This window comes from Ambystoma mexicanum, chromosome 7q (assembly GCF_040938575.1).
Source record: "Ambystoma mexicanum isolate Mex_15411 chromosome 7q, UKY_AmexF1_1, whole genome shotgun sequence".
In the NCBI taxonomy this organism is placed as follows: domain Eukaryota; kingdom Metazoa; phylum Chordata; class Amphibia; order Caudata; family Ambystomatidae; genus Ambystoma; species Ambystoma mexicanum.
The window spans coordinates 625,152,533-625,171,193 of NC_090941.1; the positions used below are offsets into that span (position 1 = coordinate 625,152,533).

At 47.1% G+C, this 18,661-nt stretch overlaps 1 protein-coding gene across 11 annotated transcripts in view; it reads right to left on the reverse strand.

The window, feature by feature from the left end:
• PDS5B (PDS5 cohesin associated factor B) overlaps positions 1-18,661 on the reverse strand; it is a 2,333,811-nt gene that overhangs the window by 841,056 nt on the left and 1,474,094 nt on the right. For all 11 annotated transcript variants that reach the window (XM_069639007.1, XM_069639003.1, XM_069639002.1 and 8 more), the window contains one exon: positions 14,023-14,159. In XM_069639007.1, the coding sequence (XP_069495108.1) occupies positions 14,023-14,159 (137 nt within the window). The remainder of the gene's footprint in view (positions 1-14,022; positions 14,160-18,661) is intronic.

Here is an 18,661-nt window from a genome sequence, read left to right on the forward strand (position 1 = left end):
GTGCCTGCAACTCACTCACTCCGCGAGCAGATGTAACTGCAATCAAGAAAACTGTCTAGAAGGTCAACAGTCTCAAAGGACAAGAGTGCAAAGATTCAACCGGAGCACCCATCAAGAATTTCAAGACTAGATTCAGATCCCAAACCGGCACCTGGAAAGGGGACGGTGGGAACACTCATGAGCCCTTTTAGAAACTGGCTAATCAAAGGAATCTTAAAATAACAACATTCTTCAGACGAGCACTTGAAAATAGACAGCGCTGCCAGGTAACCTTTAATGGTACCCACTTGAAGACCCTTGTGGGCCAAAGAAAGCAAGAAAGAAAGAACCATAGGAATGGAACAATGAAAGGGATCTACATTGTGTCCTCTGCACCAGTCGCAAAACTTACGCCAACGGTAGAGGGATTTGGTTGCCAGGCGCCTGGCCGAAAGCAACACCACCATCACGTCATCCGGGAGGTCCCAATCCTTATATCTCAACCATTCAGAAACCAAGCGTGAAGGTTGCGAGTCTTGACCTCTGGATAGAGAACCAGACTCCCCCTCGTGTGAGAGAAGATCCTCTCTGTGGGGAAGACAGTGTGGAGGACAGATGGAAATTTCTATAAGGTCTGGGTACCACGTTCTCCTGGCCCAATCCAGAGCAATTAGGATCATGTGAGACCCGAACCTCCGCAATCTCCTTAGGACTTGAGGAAGGACGGGGACCGGAGGAAACACGTACAGAACTGGGAATGACCAATCCACGACGAACGCATCCCCTAAAGCTCGTCTCAGAGGAAATTCCCTTGAGCAATATGTCTCGCACTTCCGGTTGGCACCTGCCGCGAACAGATCCACTTCAGGGATTCCCTAAAGGGCAAAGATCTCCTGAAGGACTTCCTGAGCCAACTCCCACTCAGGGGAGACTGCGCTCTGCCTGCTCAGAGCGTCCGCCGCGGCATTCTCATCTCCTGCCAGATGAAATGCTGAGAGTGAGATTCCCTGCTGTATTGCCCAGAACCAGAGCTGCATCGCCTCCCTGCACAGCGCGAGCGACCCTACACCCCCCCTTTTTGTGGAGGTAATGCATGGCCACTGTGTTGTCCGTCATGTTCAGGACACTCTTCCCGCGCAAACGGCAGAAAAGCCTTCATGGCTAGCCTGATGGCTCTCAGCTTCGAAAGATTTATGTGAAGTCTGGACACCGACAGAGACCAACGACTGTTGGCGGTCAGCTCGTTGGCGTAAGCACCCCATCCTGTGAGGGAAGCATCCATCACTACCACCACCTCGAGGCCACAGTTGCCAAAAACGGCTTTCCATTAATCAGATTCCCTTAGCTGGCCCACCACAGAAGATCCTGTGAGATCCTGAGCGGAATCTGAAGGAGATCCAACATCTTGCCTGAGAATTGGTACCACTGCGTCCTGAGGGACCATTGAAGGGATCTTATCCGCTGTCTGGCCTCCGGCACCAGATAAACGCAGGATGCCATGAGGCCGAGTAACATTCAGAATTCGAAAGCAGGGAGACTATGGGCATGTTGAAATTTGTTGACCATCTGGACAATGTGGTGAGTGTTAGGGAGAATTCTCATAAATGTGCTAATTCCCTCTACCTTAGAGCCCTCCAGCTCTTTTGCTAAACTTTGGGGCTTTGAACTTTTTAATTATGTTTGTTTTTAGTGTTTATTTCTTTAGGTTATGGAGTTTTAGACAACTCCATAGGCATCATCTTTGTTGTGTGTGTCACACAGCACCCTCAGTGCAGTGACACAGGGATGTCTTTTAGAATTCCAAAAGGTTTAAATACCTTCTCTGGGATAAACTACTGTTTCCCAGAGAATTTAAGGTTAAATTGACTTCACTAGTCTTTTTAAATTCCTAGACCCAGCACACACTATCTTCCTATAGAGTGCTGGAGGGGCTACCTAGTATCCCCTATGTCTAGAAACTCATGTAGCAGTCAAACGCAACCCTTTCCTATCGATATGGCTGGTGGCAGTGGTTTTACACAAACTACCATTTTTCCCGACAGCGAACACCGGTAGCTAAAAATCGCGGCAGCCATGTTTTTCAAGATGGCGCCTTAAGCCCCTTTGTTTAAACTGGTCCCGGTCTTCTTTTTTCGCCATTTCTTTTTGGAAAGATCCTTCTAGAGTTTGTCACTGCAAGCCAAACTAGGTTGGTCCCTATGTTTCTATGCCGTTGGCGGGCTTCAGAAATGAAGACCGCCTCTGGCGCCCGAGTGTCTGGCATGGGCAGGAACTGATGGAGGTGCCCGAAACTCCCGGTGTTTAGTCTCCTAGAAGACCAAATGCACTCTGTCGTGATTGGCTGGCTGACTGTCCGGCAAGGACAGCCACCCTGCTGAGTGAGAATCAGCTAGGCTGGAATGAAAGGGAGAAAACTGTTTAAAAGGCGAGTCTCTTGGACTGGAAAGCAGAGTTGACAACTGGAACGAAAGAACCAAAGACGAGCTGGAAGAGGTCGGCTGCTGCAACTCCTGGACCGCTGGTTTGCCCGGTGAAGCCCTGCTGAAGGTCCGAATCACCAAGTTCATCTCGACAGAGAAGCCCCTTCAAGGACGACTTCTTCCTTTCAGTTGGTGGAACCAATCAACTCATAAGCCACCTGGATACCATTCTTGGAGCTGGTTAGGATTAACCAGGGGGGAAGGACGCCAAATTGTGTGCTTGATGACAGCTAATCGAACCGAAGATCTTCCATTTTGCCAGCTTATTTGACCCATCCCTGTGCAGTGCAGGAGTCGCCCGACGTCCTCCCTCTTGTCCCCACTGGGACCACTGCAAAAGATTTAAGACAACAGGTGTTTGGCAGTAAACCCACTTGGTAGCAGTCTGTACCACACAGATTCACTTGGTAGCTGTGGCTGAGCAGTCAGACTTCCCTCAAGAAGAGTTAGGCAGTATACAGAGTATTCAAATAGGTCAAAGAACACAGTAGAACAAGCAAACACTGACCAGAGCTTGGTGTAAAAGAGATACAAGTATTTATTTAAAACCACATCTAATAAAACACACAGGCACTAATATTAAGCAGCTCAAAAACACGGTCACTAAAAGATACACTCCCTTCAACGATTAGTTAGACAAGTCTTAAGTAAAGCAACACTTATTTTCAGACAGCGGTGAGCGCTTAACGAAGATGGCACTCTAATCAATCGGTTTAAAAGGGAGAGAAAGGCAGAGCAAAGATAGAAACAGATCCCAAAACTTTCAGAAGAACACAGTAGGAGAAGAAGGCAGGTTAAAACCGTAAAGTCAAAGTTAAGAAGGCCGGACCCACTGTAAAAGGCTCCGGTCGAAATGTGTCCAAGGTCACACGGTTCTAAGTGCCCAAAGGTCTCGAAATCAGTTCAGAAAGAGATGGACCAAAAGAAAGGGACCAGTTAGATGGTCAAGGCGGCCAGCCCAGTCCAGAAGGTTAAGGGATTATTATTACCTTGTAGCAATCGTTAGAAAGGGAGGCCTGGCGGACACGGTACCTTAAAATGGTGAGAATACTCTAGCAGGGGCAGTTGTTCCTGGCAGCGGATGCTTCGTCCAGGGGAAGAGAGGATCTCGTCGGGGAGGAAGACAGGAGTCCGTTGCACTGCCAGGGAAGAAACCAGCCGCAGAGTTCTCAGTTAAAAGGAGTGGTCCTTTTATTCACGGTCCAGTGGTAAGTGGCTATCCGGTTGCCGGGGTGCTTGGCACGGGCAATTCGACCACAAGACGTCTGGGATGCGAGGAAAAGAAGGTAAACTGGTTGTGCCCACCAGTCAGGGGAAGAAGACTCTCCAGCCAGGAGATCTTCTCTGTCGTCGGGAAGTGGCGAGTCGGTTCCGCAGGGCTCCACCGGTGGTGTCATCGTAGCAGGTCGGCTCAGCTTCTCCCTCGACGGATTCTCAGGTCCAGTGGCGACTTCTGAAGTTCCAGTCCCAAAAGCCCTGCTTTTATGCAGCACACCCCCATTCACTCAGCCTAGCTGTCACTCAAACATGCTAAGTGGTGAGCCGGCCAATCACACAAGAGTGCGACTTGAGTTACCAAGGTAACTCAGTCCAGGGTGCCTAAACCCCCTCCCACGCCCCCTGTGGTACCCAGACAGAGTGGCACCACTTTTGGAGGCTTCTGTGGAGAAGCCCGCCAAAAAGTGGAACAAAGGGCTCGACTTGGGTTGGAGTCACAGAAGAGAACACAAACGCCATTTTAGAATCGAATTCTGGCAAAAAATACCAACCGGCGAATTAATATTAAATAAATTAACTGGCGGTATGTTCGAGGCTATGAGAATTACATAATTAAAGTTGGTAGCCTCGAACAATGGGAAAAACCCATAGAGATATATTTGCGGTCGAATATAAAAAGTAGTATCCGCTGCCACCAGCCAAAACTCGATCAGGTGGGACGGAGACGTGCCCCCGCGACTAACAGTCCCCGGGGCAATCGAATTGCCCCGACCAGTACGTCCTCAATATGATGGTTTGTACTGGTTTCTGTTCATAATTTGGGACTAGTAAAGCCAATGGTGACTTTACATGCCATGGGAGACAGTAGCCAGTCCCAGGGTATGGAGTCTATGGTGGGGTGTCACTATGACACCCCTGTGTCACTGCACTGAGGATGCTGTGTAACACACATAGTAATAACACATAAGACCCTATGGAGTAAAAGACCCCATAGCCCATAAAACACATTAACAGTCAAAGGAACCCCTCAAATCATGTCCAAAAGTGTGAAGAAAATAGACTCACTCTTGGCAGGAGAAAAAAAACAAACTCCAGAAATCCAGCAAAGCTGCTGGGGGACTCACTAAGTTAGGAAATTCAGCCTAAACAGAGAATTCTCCCCAACACCCACGACTGAGGCTCAGGAACAGTGAGATCTGCAGGAGCTGCCAGGAACCAACGACTTCAGCTGCATCTTTTTTTTTTCTTCAAACTTAGGTACTGTGCCAACCCGATTGAGAGAACTTACCTCTCGCGGTGAAAATTCGTGAAACTTTCCCTATTTACAGGCCTAATCAGCTTGTGACCCAACATATGATTCTTTTTCGTACAAAGTACTTTTGACAATTTTGGCAAAGACTTTACCGTTTACTTAAAGAACTGCTCTTTCCTATCCAAGACACTAGTCCATTGACTTTGGCCTATGCCTATTGAACTGAATTGAGTCCTCTAGTGAACTGAAACTATTTGCACTGCCTAAGAAAGTATTTGTGATCTATTCTACTAACTTGTGCCTTTTTACTCCCATTCAAAGTAACTGAAATGCCATTTTGCTCCTATTTCAAGGGAGCCTAATTTACTCAGAAACGTATTGGTTTGGTATTGAAGTATATTTGTGCATAATATTAAGTGGCCTCCTTCTAATGAATGTTTTCTAAATGACTATTTAATAAATAAATAAGTGTTTTACCAGGAAACCTTGAGTGTAAGTGTCTACTTGAACCACTGTGATTGTAAGACCTCTGTTTAACATCCTTGTACTGCTCACATTCCCTCTTGAGATAAGCCTGGCTGCTCAGCTCACTACCATAAACTGTGTAGTACAGACTTATACCAAAGGTTGGTTTTGCTTACACCTCGAGTCCTAATTGTATGTGGTGGTCCCAGAGGGTACTGCATGCAATTCTGCCTAACAGGGAGCGCTTACCCAAGGATGTGCCCAAAACAGCTGGACCTGGAGCTGTTGGGAAGGTGTCATATGTGACTTCTTGAAATTGAGGGAGAAGCCCATCTTGTGAAGGGAGTGGCAGGTGAAACGGAGATGATCCAAGGCTTGTTCGAGAGAACTCGCTCTGATCAGCCAGTGATCCAGGTAGGGGTAGACATGAACCCCCCCCTCTATTGAGATACGCTGCCACCACCACCATGAGCTTTAAGACCCTCGGGGCGGAGGTCAACCCGAATGGCAGGACCTGAAACTGAAAGTGTGAGCTGCCAACGGCGAACCTCAGGTATTTTCTGTGTTTTGGATGGATCGGCACATAAAAATAAGCATCCTGTAGGTCCAATGACACCAACCAATCCTGAAGTCCAAGGGCCTGAAGGACCTGAGAAAGAGTGACCATCTTGAACTTGTCCTTTCTGAGGAACTTGTTCAAGCGACGCAAGTCCAAGAGGGGTCTCAGTCCTGCGTCTTTCCTGGGAATCAAAAAATATGGGAAATACCAACCCTTGTTCCTCCCCGCCACGGGCACTAGTTCTATAGCGCCTTTCTTCAGCAGGGTCAACATTTCCTGCACCAGGAGCGGATCTGGAATCTTCGAAGAGAGTTTCCCCGGTGGATTGTCGTGAGGCCGATTTAGGACGGGTAGGCAGTAGCCATGGGCTATTGTTTCCAGAACCCACGCATCTGAAGTAATGGCTCGCCACTCTTCGAGACGCTGAAACATTCTGCCGTTAGCCGGCGAACAATGGGACCTGGCCTCATAGCTGTGGAAGTGCCTGAAGGCAAAGAGGCAGCTGCCTGAGCGGCTTTGGCACTTCTTCCCCGTCCACCACGGGTAGTTTTACGGTGGCGCCTTTGACTGGCTGTTCCTCTCGCTGTACCAAAAGAGGAGTAGTAACTAAAGGAACCCCTCCACTGCTGTCCCCTAGGATGAAAACATTTAGCAGCTGCTTTGGAGGCCTGCAACCTCTCAAGGCTCTCGTCAGCCTTGCTGCCAAACAAATGAGAGCCATCAAAGGGCATGTTGAGAAGACAGGCCTGCACGTCCAGTGCAAAGCCTGACTTCTGCAACCACGCAAACCTGCGTATCACGGTGCTCGCAGCCATGGACCGGCTGACACTGTCTGCTGTGTCCAACCCAGATTGAAGGGCTTAACACATGGCATCCTGGCCATCCTGCACAATATCAAGGAACCCATTCCTTTCTTCCCCTACGGGAATATACTCAGCCGCCAGAGAGACAATTCCACATAGTGTTGAATATGTAGCCAAGGCACAGGTGGAGTTGGCCGATTTAAGGGCCATACTCCCAGCCGAAAAAACCATGCATGCCCATCCACCAAAGCGTTTGTCGTCCCTATCTGGTAGGGTACGCCGCCTGCCTTGAGGTGGCCGTGGCTGCCTTAACCACCAAACTCTTAGAAGTGGGATGTGTGGATAGGTAGGCGGGGTTGCTACAGGATGTGCCGTATTTCTTAGTCAATGACTTGATGACCGCCGGAAGAGACTCTGGGGTGTTCCAAGCAGCAGCCGCCCTTTTCTGTAAAGCCACGTGAAAAGGCAACACTGGGTCAGTGGACGGACCCTGATCTAAAATGTCAGTCAGGTCATCCTGATAGAATTCAACTGGTGGGCCGGACCACCCCAGGTACACCGTAACCCTCAACATCAACCTCCTATAGGAGGACTCTGCATGAGCCCCAGGCTCTGGCCTGCCAAACTCCCTCTCAGGAGAGGTGTCCAGGGCACTGGCGTCATGTAAAGACTGACACAGATCCTCCAAATGACTGTCCTCAGAGAAAACCATGTCAGGAGCTTCAGGAACGTCAGGAGCATCAAAAGGCTCCAACTCCACATCAGACCTCTCCTCATCCTCATAAATATCTTGGAGAGTGAAAGAACTCCCTCCTAGGTACAGTAGTAGTCCTGCAGTCCACAGAGGGGCTCACAGTCTTAGCCAGAGCCTTTCTTGGAGGATCCACAGCTCTAGTGGCCTCCACCAGCAAATTCAGACCTGTAGGCCCCGATGGCGTTGAGGGTGCTGACGGCTTCGGCGTCAACAATGGCGCAGAGGGCCTGGCCAAGGGTACGGCTCCGACAGCCCCACTCGATGGGCATGGTGCCAAAGGGGTCAACACCTTCCTCGACACCTTCCCATGCTTCGACGGTCTCGCCAGGGACGAGTACAGCGACCTGGATCTGGCACGTCTCTGGCAATCTACCGGAGCCTTGTCGGAACAGGCCCTTGATGGTTCCCGATGCTTATCGCGCCGAATGTCAGACCGTTCCCCGCCGGCTTCAACAGAAGGCGTGGACGGGGCAGTTCCCTGAGATTGAAAAATCTCAAACATTTTCTCCCTGAATGCCTCCCACTCTTCTGAGCAGAGGATTTAGTGGGGCAAGCCACTTTCCTCGCTGAGCCATTATCCGACGGGGAAGGCGACAGGTGATGCCGCTTCCGGGAGTGCCTCGACGAGGAGGGAGAACAACTCCGGGACCGAGACCTCCTGGACTCCTTCCGACGGGGAGAGTCACCCCTCGAGTCGTCAGTGGAAAGACTACATTTCTTGGATTTACAGGGGTGGATTCCCGACCTACCTGCAACTTCCCCTTACGCTCCTGCAAGGCCTTGGAAGTCAACGACTGGCACTACCAGCAGTCGTCAGTGCCGTGGCTCTCACCCAGACTCCACAAGCAGATACGTTGGGGGTCCATGATGGACATCTTGGACTTACAGTCCCTGCACTTTTTAAAGCCCGACCGTGGGGTTGGAGGGGTCGAAGACATTATCAAAATTGATAAAACGAGGTGCGCCGAGTTCTCGAAGCAAACACATTTGCGGAAAGAATGGAACTGAGGCTGCGCACGGTGCGTGTCCTACTTATAAGACATGCATTACTTACCATAATAGCATTTCTGATGATTCTATCTGCTTAGATTCACATGCTGTGCATATAGTCCGACATCCAGTGGTAACCGCGTAGTATTGCATCTTGTCTTTTGGGGACCGAAAGGGGACATTGGCATAGATGTGTCTGTAACACTAACCCCATCGTGTAGTGTGCCCAAAATCCCTCACGCGCCGAGGTCCCACCGATTGTATTTTTCCTGCCATGAGGGAGCCCAAGTCTATAGTGACTGAGTACATAAAGAGAGAAAGTAGTAGGACGTCTATGTTCCTTCTACCCCGAGCGTGGAGGTAGGGAGGGCGCATGTGATTCTAAGCAGATACAATCCTCAGAAATGCTATTACGGTAAGTAATGCGTGTCTTCTGATTCTTGTTAATCTGCTTAAAATCACATGCTGTGCATAGACTAGCGAGCAGTACAAGGAGTTGGAGGTGGGTTGTGAGAAGGAACAGTAGAGAAAAGATGTCTTAGTACCGCTTGTCCCACCTGAGAATCAGACCTAGAATGAGTGTCTAGGCAATAGTGTTTTGTAAAGGTGTGTACAGAACTCCAGGTTGGCGCTTTGCAAATGGACTCGAGGGGAACGTTTGCAATGAATGCTATGGATGCCCAAGGGCCTCGAGTAGAATGTGCTCTAGCCTTGAAGGGCAGTGCTCTCTTGCCAAGAGTGTAACATTGTGTGATGCATTTGACAATCCATCTTGAGATAGCTGATTTGGAGACAGGATCCCCTTCTCTACTAGATGCCCCTGAAACAAAAAATTGGTTTGTCTTCCTTAGTCATTTAGTTCTTTCCAGGTAGAACATGACTGCCCTGCGCATATCCAGTGTGTGAAGGCTTCTTTCAGCCATGCTAGTGGGATTCTGGAAAAAAAGTAGGTAGTTCAATCGACTGGTTCACATGGAACTTCAATATGAATTTAGGCACAAATCTGGGCTGCGTGCGCAGGACTACCTTATCCCTGTGGACTGTAACAAAGGGGTCTAGAACAGAAGGTGCCTGTAGTTCGCTAACCCTTCCGATAGAGGTGATAGCCACTAGGAAGGCTGTTTTATAAGTCAGGTCTTTTAGACTTGCTTTATGCATATGTTCAAAGGGAGCTCACATGAGCCTGGTCAAAACCACATTTAGGTCCCACACAGGAGCTGGGTTAGAAATGGGAGGATAAATCCCCTTAACCCCTTCCATAAAGACCTTAATCACTGGTATCTTCCACCATGACAATTTTTGTTGTGATGTTGTGTAGGCCGACAGTGCAGCCAGATGAACCTTTAGGGAATTGAAGACCAACCCAGTGTCTAACAGATGGGTTAGATACAGCACAATGTGTGTGGGTGAGCAATCGATGGGATTGACACCCTTGGAATTACACCAGATGACAAAACGTTTGCCATTTGCTGGCATAGCAATAACGTGTGTTCGGTTTCCTAGCTTCCCTGAGTATGTACATGCACCTCTGAGGGAGCTGTAGGTGTCCAAACTCTATGACCCCAGGAGCCAAGCTGCTAAATTCAGAGTTTGTGGGCATGGGTGTAAGATTTCCCCCCTGTCCTGAGACAGCATGTTGTACGGGCAGGGTAGCTTCACTGGTGGGGAGAGGGACATTTCCATCAGGTGAGCGAACCAGGGTTGGCGGGCCCACATAGGGGCCACCAGTATCATGGTAACTGGTTCCTGGTTCCTGGTGCATCTTGACCGTTCCCCTTGGAGCGGGGTCTGGGGGTACCTGGAGGCATAGTCTTAGCATTGGGCGTTCTTCTGAGTTGCAAACAGGTCGATCTCTGGGAAGCCCCATTCTGCGAAGACGTTGGACACAATGTCTTCGTGCAGACGCCATTCGTATTCTTCGGGAAGAGGAAAATCTCTGCTGAGCATGTCTACCAGAAGATTGAGTTCCCCTGGAACATGTTGGGACAACAGAAACATCTTGTGTCTGAGAGCCCATATCCAAATGTTTTGTGACAGCCTGGATAGCCATGGAGAGTGCGTGCCCCCCTGTTTGTTCAGGTAATACATGGCTGTAGTGCTGTCCGTTAGAATCAATACTGTCTTCCTCTGCAGCTGCATCTGAAAGGCCTTTAGTGCTTTCAACACTGCTAATAGCTCCAGTAAATTTATATGGTTGGATGCTACTTGAGGGGACCACACTCCATGTGCTGTCTGCTGAAGCAGGTGACCCCCCCCACCTCGAGATGCGTCTGTCGTGAGAGTGGCTTCCACTGCAGGGGTGGTGAAGGTTTTCCCCTTCAAGAGGGTTTTCTCTTGACCACCACTGCAGAGAGAGAACGAGGGCTGGCTAGACAACTACCAGATCTTCCCATTGTCCGCTGGCCTGACACCACTGGCTGTTGAGCCACTCTTGCATGAGACGCATGCGCAGACGTGCACAGGGAACCATGTATATGCACGACACCATCATTCCTAGCAAGTGCATGGCCTTGCGCACGGTCACCTGCCGACTGGCTACATACTGAGGAATGTGAAAAAGCATGTTCTGAACCCTCTCGTTGGAGGGGAAGACGAGACCGTCTTCTGTCCGAATTAGAGCTCCCAGAAATGGTTTCGTTTGACTGGGACTAGACTGGATTTCTTCTTGTTGATTGAGAAACCCAGACTGAAGAGAAGATTACTGTTTTTTGGGTGTTCGAAAAACATGTGTTGTACAAGTCCCCTGTGATGAGCCAGTCGTCGAGGTAAGGGTAAACTGGGACGGATAGTCTGTGCAGGTGTGCTGCAGCCACTGCCAGGACCTTGGTAAACACCCTTGGCGCTGAGGCGATGCCGAAGGGGACTACCTTGAATTGGTAATGCCTGTCCTCTATCGTGAACCTTAGATATTTCCTGTGCGCTGGCAACATTGAAATATGAAAGTATGCATCTTTCATGTCCAATGTTGCCATGTAGTCCCCCTGTTACAGCAGTGGGATAACTTCCTGCAGTGTTACCATGTGAAACTTGTGGGGTTTTATGAACTTGTTCACTGGACGCAGGTCTAGAACAGGGCGCATGGTGAGGTCCTTTTTGGGTACAAGGAAGTGCACTGAATAGATACCCTTGACTACCTGAAGAATAGGGATGGCTTCTATGGCGTCCTTACCCAGCAGCGCTTCCACCTCTTGATTCAGGATCTCCAGATGGTTCGGTGCCGTGAGCGCTTTCGGTCCCCAAAAGACAAAATGCAATACTCTGCAGTTACCACTGGATGTCGGACTATATGCACAGCATGTGATTCTAAGCAGATTAACAAGCATCATAACATCCGATGACGTCACCCTCGACGTAGGCCTTCCAGGGACATCGAGCCGACGCCATAGACGCAGGGCGCCCTCTGCTGAAAGATTTCCCAAAGCAGCACAGCTGTGGACATTACATGTCAATGATGTGGAATACGTTGGAGGACACAATCCATTTGAAATGGTCTGGCAGGTCATAAGAACCAAAGGGAGCAGAAAGGCAAAGAGTGTAGAAGGCGAATAAAAGAGGCCTCAGAACAGAACGTTTTAGGACTCCATAACGTTGGGGTAGAGGGGCAAATGTCTTACCAGCCCAGGTGACACAGTAGGAACAGTTAGATAGAAACCAAATGGTTGACAATGTCGAAAGTGGCAGAAAGATTGAGGAGGATAAGACTAGAGGAGAGCTTTGAGTGGCGGTCAGAAAGGAGCGAATTGGAGACATGCAGAAGAGCAGTCTTATTTTATTTCCAGGATGGGAAGAATGAGTGCATGTTTAAATTCAGAAGGAAAGATAATCTGAGAGGGAAGAGTTAATAAGGCAAGCCAGATAGGGCATGAGATGAGGAATAAGGGCAGATGGAAGAGGATCCAGTGGGGAAATGGTGGAATAGTGGCAAGTAAGAAGAGCCTAGATGTCAAGTTCAGAGAGTAGAGAATGATGATAGGGAAAAGGGAGGTGGAATAGATAGGGAGGGGGAGGTGGGAAGGAGGAGCAGAGAGAGAACTTTAGAGGTAAAGTAATCTGCAAAGTCGGAGGAAGAAAGGGGGGGAAGGAGAGAGATATCAGGAACGCGAGGGGAGGGAATTGGGTGGAGAAGCTGTAAGAGGCGACGGGGTGGTGGGAGAGAGAGGGCACACACGCTTAGGAAAATAGCGTTTTTTAGCTGCAAGTAGAGCTGAATCATATGATTAATGCAGTGAGGAGCGAGAGGTCAGAAGATTACTTTTTCCATAGCCGCTCTACATTGCATAGATTGGAACGAAGAGAGGTGAGGACAGGTGTGATCCAGGGTTGAGAGGGTCTCCAAGAGGAGGTAAAGGAGCCCGATGGGAGGATATGATCAAGAACAGACACGAGAAGACTGCAGAGAGTTGACGACCTCATTAGGAGAAAGGGATGAGAAAGAAGAGATGGGGAAGGGAAGAAAGAAAGGTAGAAGAATCAAAGAAACAAAGATTGCGACGAGAGAAGGGGAAGGAACAAATGTAGCAGGAGGAGAGGACAAAGGGAAACAAAAAAAAACTGATCAGAAGAGTGAACAGGATAGGCAGAAATGGTCCCAAGAGGGGGGAGTGAAGAGAAAATAAGGTCAAGACAAGAACCAGAACGATGAGGAGGGGAAGAAAAAAAGCTTAAATGGAGTCAATGATAGCAAGGAGTGGGTATTGAACAGAGGAAGAGAGGAGAGGGAGATTAAAGTCAGCAAGTAGACAGAAGAGAAGAGGAAGGAGAAAAGATAGGGAATCCAGATGATCACAGACATCAATAGAGGGGCCAGGGGCCTATAGATAGTAAGGAAGGAGGCAAGGAAGGGTTTAGAGAAATTTGAGAGATGATATGCAATGGTTGAGAAGGAAGGAAGGCCAGGCGGATGTGAAACGGGGATCCAGGAGGAATGGTAAAGAATCCTACTACCTTCCCCTACCCCCTGCAACCAAAAGGTCGGGTGTGGGGGGTGGTAAGTAGAGGTATGAAAAAAGGGAGAAGTGTTATCAGGAGAAAACCATGTCTTGGTGAGGCAGAGAAAATGTAGATTAAAGCGGAAAAAGAGGTCAAGAATAGAGTTAGATTTGTTACACATGGAGCGAGTATTGAGAAGGGCCACATTAATAGAAGGGAAAGAATCAGAGGAGGCAGTAGGGTAGGAGAGATCAGATACATTGCAGGTACTCACAAGTAGGTGGTTTTGGGGCAAAGGTGACAGAAAAGCCTTGTAGGAATAGGTCTAAGCAAGCTAGTAAGAGGAATGAACAAAAAAAAGGACAAAAAATAGCAGATTGTAGTGCAATGAGGTAAGGTGCAGGATCTGGCGCGAAAAGGGGCAAACAGGAATACAAAATATAGGAGGGAACAGGAGTAGCAGTGTCAACTCATTGGTCCTAAAGAAGCTTTTTATGGAACATATGACTGATACAAAAAAATTATAATACAAGTGCTTTGGTAGTTCCAACCTTAAAAAAGGAAACTTATTGTCACACACGTGGGTAACATACCTTAATTTGCCCTGTTCAGTTAAATCTCCATCACTGTGCAATATTGCTGTAAGTAATTTAAGAGTAGAATTCCCGGATTTACTTAGATTGTTCTTCATTCCCAGCAACCATCTAACCATCATTTTAATGGCCTGGATCTGTAACAGTGTGGGAAATCAATTCCTGATTAAAACAAGATTCACAACAAACATCTTCGCCGACAACAGTATATTAAAGGATAGTTAATACATAAGGAATAAATGTCCAGGCAATGAGGACCAGAATAACACTCTGGAATAACATGGACCAGAATGGAACAAATCCAATTTATCTTTAATAGTGACTAGGATTTCTGTAGATTAACAATTCAGTTGGATCCTGTGAGGAGCTATTTCAGTTCCACTACCGCTGTAAAGTTAGGGGAAGCTAACTTTAGAGAAACTGCTATGGTTTGATCCAAAGTTTTAACTCTCACTCTTGGAAATGCAGAAAGGCTGTTAGGCCGAGCCTTATAAAGATCAGGGGTTTGGTGCAAAGTACAAACAACAAAAACATAAGCATGACAAGTAATAGAATGTTCACAAAGCTAAGTACATAAATACTACTTGTAGTAAGACAAGCATTAGTGAAGAGAAACTAAAAGGAAAGTAAACCAATATTTTCTATTTTTTTATTTACTTGTTTGAATCAATTAAAGATTTTTATGCAAAAAGATTAAGACTACAGGAGTAAGCAGTAAACCCAATTGGTAGCAGTCTGCACCACCCAGATTTACCTGGTAGCTGTGGTTGAGAAGTCAGACTACTCTCAAGAAGAGTAAGGCAGTATATAGAGTATACACAAAAGGGCTAAAAACACAGTAGAGCAAACAAACACTGACCAGAGCTTTGTATCAAAAGTATATAATTATTTATTTATAACACACTTTAGGCAATACACTAGCACTCTCAATCAAAAGCAAGTTGAAACACAGTCAGGGAAAGTATAATCGACTCCCTTAGTAACTATCAGACAAGTCAGGGTTAAAGCACTACCATTTGTTAAAACAGATGTGAGCGCATAACCTAGATGGCACTCCAATAGTTCAGTTAAAGGGAGAGAAAAAGGCAGAGCATAAAAATAATACAGTTCCCAACACTTTTAGAAGTTCAGAGCAAGGGAATAAAGGCAGTATACACTGTAGAGCCAAAGTTCATCGGCCAGGCCCACTTGAAATGGAGCAAAGCGAAATGTGCCCAAGATCACACAGTTTAAATTGCACTAAAAGTCTTTGCAGAATGTTCAAAAGAGGTTGGGGTGTTTCAAGAATTAAAGTTAGAAGGTCTGGAGCCAACCCAGTTGGAAAGCCAAGGATTTAAGGTTCACCTTTAGCAATCCGTAGCAAGGGAGGCCAGGCAGGACACAGTACCTTAAAGAGAGGGGAAGCTCCAGCGGGGGCAGTTGTTCCTGGCAGTGGTTGCAGTTCGTTGTTCCGACCATAGGAAGAGAGGATCTCGTCGAGGAGGAAACTTGGAGTCGTTGCACTGCTCAGGGAGAAACCAGCCGCGGAGTTCTCGATTAAAAGGTGCGCTCCTTTTATTCGCAGTCAAAGTGGTGAAGCTTGGCTATCCGGTCGCCGGGGTGCTTGGCACGGGCGATTCGACCAAGAGACGTCTTTGGAAGGCGAAAAGGGCGAACTGGTTGGTCCCACCAGCTCAAAGGAAGAAGACTCTTTCAGCAGATCTTCTCTTGTCGTTGGGAAAGTGGTGAGTTTGTTGCAGCAGGGCTTCACCGGTGGTGTCGTTGTTGCAGATGGCTTAGCTTCTTCCCTCTTCGGATTCTTAGGTCCTGTGGTGACTTCTGAAGTTCCAGTCCCAAAGGCCCTGCTTTTATACAGAAAAAACCCCATTCAACAGCCTACCTGTCACTCACACATGCTAAGTGGTGAGCTGGGCGGCTCACCACTGGGCCAATCAGAGTAGAGTGTGACTTGGGTTGCTAAGGCAACGCAGTGCAGGGTTCCAATTCCCCCTCCACCCCTCCTGTGGAACCCAGACAGAGTGGCACCATTTGGAAGGCTTCTGTGGAGAAGCCCGCCAAAATAGTGGAACAAAGGGCTCGACCTTGGTCAGAGTTACAGAGACGGACACAAACGCCATTTTAGAAAAGAGTTCCGGCGAAAAGACCCAACCGGGGATTTAATATTAAATAAATAAACCAGCGGTATCTTTAACATTGCACCAAAAAGTGGTGCGTTTAAAACCAATGGGAAAATCCCATAGGAAATATTCCGGTGGAATATTTTGCATGGTAACCACTGCCACCAGCCTGAAACTCGACAAGGGGGGACTGGACAGTGCCACCTTGAAAACAGACCCAGGGGCAATCGGATTAACCCCTTCCAGTACTTCCACAATATGATGTTTTGTACTGGTTCTGTTCACAATTTAGGACTAGTAAAGTCAATGGTAACTTTACATGCCCTGGGAGACAGTAGTCAGTCCCAGGATATGGAGTCTATGTTTGGGGGTCACTATGACACCCCTGTGTTACTGCACCGATGGTGCTGTGTAACACACATACAAAACAGATGATACCCTATGTTGTAAAAAGGCTACCCCATAGCCTATGAACACATACTAAGTCAAAGACATACCTCAAATCATGCCCAAGAGTGGGAGGAAAAGAGTCTCACTCTTAGCAGGAGAAAAAAAAAAATCCAGCAAAGCTGCTGGGGGACTCACTAGGTTTGGGAAATTAGCCCTATACGAGAATTCTCCCTAACACCCACTAAACATCCTCCTCACAAAGCGTAGATGGAGAAATCAGAGGCTTCAGATATGGTACGACGTTCTTTCATCGTCAGGCAGTTCAAAGCCTGCATTTTAAATGTGTTTCACAGTTCATCAAATTGTTTGGGGTGGGGGATGAGAAAGGGCAGATAAGTGGTTGGGGGGGATTGGGTATAGGTAAAAATAGGTGCAGGACGAGGGATTGGGGGGGGGGGAGGGCCAAAAAAAGATGTTTTTTTTAATGAACTGTCAAACACGTTTAAATTGCAGGCTTTGAAATGCCTGACGATGAAATGACATGGAACCTTAGATATGAGCTTCTCAGAGATTTAGTTTCAGGGCAAGACAAAAGAAGATGTCTTATAGTCTCAGCCTGTTGTTGGTCTTTGCAAACTCTGCATCTATTGGAGTTTGAGAGATCTTATTTCCGAAATTTCATTTGTAGCGTGCACACCAATATCTACACGTACGAAAAAACTGTTTGGTGGACAGATTAAACATACACCCCACATTAGAATTCGCATAGTTCAAGTATCAGTTCAAACAATACATTACAACTATAACCTAAAGTAGATGGAGAATTAATGTTACAGATCTTGCATATGTATTGTAAGTTCTTTAAGGCAAACCAACATATTAGGACTAGGAGTAATGATTCAAGGCCCTCTCCTAGAATCAATGTCAAAAAAGTTCCAATAGGGGTATACTAAAAGAATACATTTTAATAGTACCCACAGTTACACTAGAGGGAAGAAAGGAGCTTGATACAATCAGCAGCCAAAGCTGAGTCCAAGGGCTGGTAATAGAGTGAAGTTAGATCTACCTTGAAGGGATGGGGCAGCACATTATACCAATGCGCTAGGGGGACCCCCCGGATTGATGCCCAGACTCAGGTACCACCACTTAAAACTGGGCCCATGTAAAGAACAGGGATTAGCGGGGCACCATAAACGGTATGCACCCTATCCACTCAAACTCTGTATGAAGAAAACAACTTCCCCATATAAGTTAGGGACAGGGACGAATAACAGACCATGGCGTTGGTTGTTCTAGGTTCAAGTTCTTGGGTCGCAAGTGCAGCTTCAACTCCTCAAATGAATAAAAAACAATTCACCATCATTTTAGACCTCGTATTATCTTTTTACAGCATGGATGCTCAGTCATCCAGAATAACACATTAAACCACAAAGAAGATGAAACCATAGTAAACTTTAGCAAAAGCTTCCAAGAATCAATTCAAATTACATTAACAGTTCACATCCTGATACAATTCATTGAAAAATATACATATTGTTACTAGATGCATTTAGTGTTTCAAGTACATTTAATCTTAGCAGAAATGAAAGGGGCGACTTTGCAAATGTTTAGATAAGAGCGCATAATTTGCACTCACCACAAGCCATTGGCTTGTGATGATTGACTGTTTTGGCAAGTAAGAAATGGTGTGATGTCTGTATGTAAAGCACTGAGGTGGCAAGTGAGTTTTTAATCGCTGGCTACCAGCTTGCAACTTTACATTTTTTCTACTGGTTTTAAAACCACAAGTACATGAATGGTGAATATAGGTCCAGAGCTCCCTGAACCTCTACGATATATGGGAAAAACGTTCAGTGGAAGTTAAAGAATATAGAGTCAATTTATGGAAAGTTCCAGTTAAGTTCACAGTTCCATTAGAATGAAGGAGAATTAAATTAATAGTAAAATGAGAATTTATCAGAGATAAATCTGTTTAACCCCACATATGCGTATGCTGCGATAGACGACCCCAGGGAGGTCCACGGGAGATGCCAACAAAGTGTTTCAGAGGTTGGGAGTTGGAACAAAGCACCAGAGGAAGCAACAGCAGAACAGGATGCCCCCCCAAAAGAACTCTACTTGAAATACTGTAA